The sequence below is a fragment of the Octopus bimaculoides genome, chromosome 9 (genome assembly GCF_001194135.2).
Source record: "Octopus bimaculoides isolate UCB-OBI-ISO-001 chromosome 9, ASM119413v2, whole genome shotgun sequence".
NCBI classification, from domain to species: domain Eukaryota; kingdom Metazoa; phylum Mollusca; class Cephalopoda; order Octopoda; family Octopodidae; genus Octopus; species Octopus bimaculoides.
In genome coordinates this window covers 10,749,454-10,752,357 of record NC_068989.1, presented here as the reverse complement: position 1 = coordinate 10,752,357, position 2,904 = coordinate 10,749,454, and the positions used below count along the sequence as shown (strand labels likewise).

Below are 2,904 nucleotides of genomic sequence, written 5' to 3'. Positions count from 1 at the left end.
ATATATATATATATATAGGCGCAGGAGTGACTGTGTGGTAATTGGCTAGCTTACCGACCACATGGTTCCGGGTTCAGTCCCACTTCGTGGAAAACTTGGGCAAGTGTCTTCTACTATAGCTTCGGGCCGACCAAAGCCGTGTAAGTGGATTTGGTAGACAGAAATTGAAAGAAGTCCGTCGTATATGTATATATGAGGATATAACGATAGCTAGATAAATGCATATACATACATACATACACATGCAGATATATGAATATGCATATTAGTTACAATGCGCAGTAATCGTAGCGGTTATAAACAACATTCGTGTTGGGAAATAGTTGACGAATTAGAAACTTTCTGTGCACGTTTTTCTTCACGTGAACTCTGTGTCAGATATAAATGAAAGAACACCGCTTGATTTAAAATTCAAATGATGTGAACTGACTACGCAGAAAAAGTTTATGAATACATGGCAAACAGACGAATGAAATTACATCCAACGAGACTGTGTTTTAAAGACCTGTGACTTGTGTTGACTTAACATTTCTGAAAATAAACTTTGATTCTCACTGAGGCGATATTATTAGGTTATCCATGCGAAAATTTTGACAATCGATCTAACACAACAGGAACTACACTTTGCACTTCACCTGGACCATCGGCACATTCAACACTACCAGCCTCATCGTAATGGTCCTCCATCATTATCATCATAAGAAAGGGCAACTGAATGTATTTCATCCACAAGCTTTTTTTTTTCACTCGATGTAATAAGTTTTTCTGTTTCTAATACATTTTCGGCTGGTATTTTTCGTTTACACCGACATAATTATCATAATATGTTTATTACTGTACGTTATATAATATATTCCATCAGGTTTCGTAATTTACGAAAGCCACATCTACGTTGTCGGCAATCATCTTCTCGGCATTGCAGTAGGTAATTATTATTATAAGTTGTTACAGCAACTGCTGGTCAACCACTGCATGCCAACCACTTAAAAATTTGAGTGTTTCTTGTGGTCTTTGGTTGTGTGAGGGGTATGAAGAAAAAATTCTTAGATGTCTCAGAGCGATCAGAGCTGAAGCAAGTTTTTCAAGAAACGTCAATGGAAAAACTGTTGCAGTTCCTTCCGTTTTCTGACTTGAAGTACAATAAGACTTATGGGAAGGCCTTTTGATGTGATGTGTGTTGACCTGGGTAGCGAATGATTAGACTATCCGATGGGGGCAAAGATTATGATGGGTAGTTAATTTCTGTTTATCATTATTATTATTATTATTATTATTATTATTATTATTATTGAGTGAGAGAGCAGTGCATGCCATCAAAGTGACACTGGGATAAAATATACGAAGCCCAATACACCCATCATGACTACCCGTCTGATAAGAGTACACCAGGCACATGCATCACAACCATATGTGCGCGACATGGTGATCTCATATCAAGATAAACAGCACATGACCTTGCAGGTGGGGTCCAGTTAGAATTTTCTTCAGGTCGAGTAGCCCATCCCGCTCAAAAGATCCCTGAATAAAGTTTGTTTAAGGATGTTGAACAAAGCACCCATGTTTCCAAAGGTGAATTATTCAAACCCCAAAGAATTCCTCTCAACACATGGCTATGATGCTTCCCCACTACTTCTGCTCGTGATCAGAGATGCACATATCGTCAGCCACCAAGGGACATGCTCAACTGGTTAAGGTCAAGCAACTGACAAGCAAATCTATGGTATTGAGCAGAATATTTGCTGTAGCCCATCTTTTATTATTATTATGATTATTATTATTATTATTATTATTATTATTATTTATTTATTTATTTATTTATTTATTTAACACGGAAATGTTGCTTTTTCTTTTTTACTTCAGACCGAATAAATTTGTAATAAACTACTGTTGTTGTATCTATGCTCTTACATGCAATTCTCAATCTTAATCTTCACAGGTGCCTTTCTCATACCATACTTCTCTGTACTTCTACTATTGGCCTTACCTTTATTCTTCATGGAACTGGTCCTCGGGCAATTTCACAGGCAGGGACCAATCACAGTATGGAGAATGGTGCCTTTATTTAAAGGTACGTATCACAGCTTCTTTCAGATTCCGCTGAGGTGTTAGTTCATTAACTTTACACACACGAGAGAATATAAACAGACTGTTATATATAAATAATACATGTGATATTTTTAATGTAAGAATATATATATATATATATATATATATGATATATAATACACTAATCCCTCCCTATATCGCGGTTCACCTATCGCGGTTTTTAAAAATTTATTTATTTAAGCCTTCGTTGATTCCATCGGAAAAAGTCAGAAGTGTATGTGGAGAATTTCTAGGACTTCACCAGCCCTAATTTCTGGCCTCCTAACTCCCCCGATTGTAATCCCATGGATCATACTATGTGTGAGGCGTGGCTGAAAAACATACCAATTACTTTGTCTGCAACACCAAGGCCGAGGTGGTGGCCATGATCAAGGAGGTGTTAAAATATCTTCCCGGGGACATAGTAAGGAACGCATGCACAAAGTTCTGAAGCCGTCTTGAGGATGGCTGCTTTGAGTAAACTAATATCTTTCGAAGAGATAGACCACTGGGAGTGAGATACTCCTTAGCTTTTATTAGAGCATGTCTTTAAGAGAAGGTTACTCCGATATAAAACCAGATATGCAGGAAATGGCATTGAACATTCTGAGCTTCTTTTGCTTGCACTTGAGATCATGGTGCTCCTACATTCCTGAGTCTGTGATCCATATTACCCTGGGTTGTCTCTGGATCTGGGAAGTATGATAGGTTGTGCAATCGCCGGCGAGGCGGATAGGAGATCACCGCGGCGAGTATGGAAGCCGCAGACGTCGTAAGCGACAGAGTGCCAACAACAACAACTAAATATATATATATATA

General features: G+C 38.1%; 1 protein-coding gene across 2 annotated transcripts in view; it reads left to right on the top strand.

The window, feature by feature from the left end:
• The window catches only part of LOC106877345 (sodium-dependent noradrenaline transporter), a 131,367-nt gene that overhangs the window by 91,152 nt on the left and 37,311 nt on the right, over positions 1 to 2,904 (top strand). For both annotated transcript variants that reach the window (XM_014926226.2, XM_052970413.1), the window contains exon 3: positions 1,937 to 2,068. In XM_014926226.2, the coding sequence (XP_014781712.1) occupies positions 1,937 to 2,068 (132 nt within the window). The remainder of the gene's footprint in view (positions 1 to 1,936; positions 2,069 to 2,904) is intronic.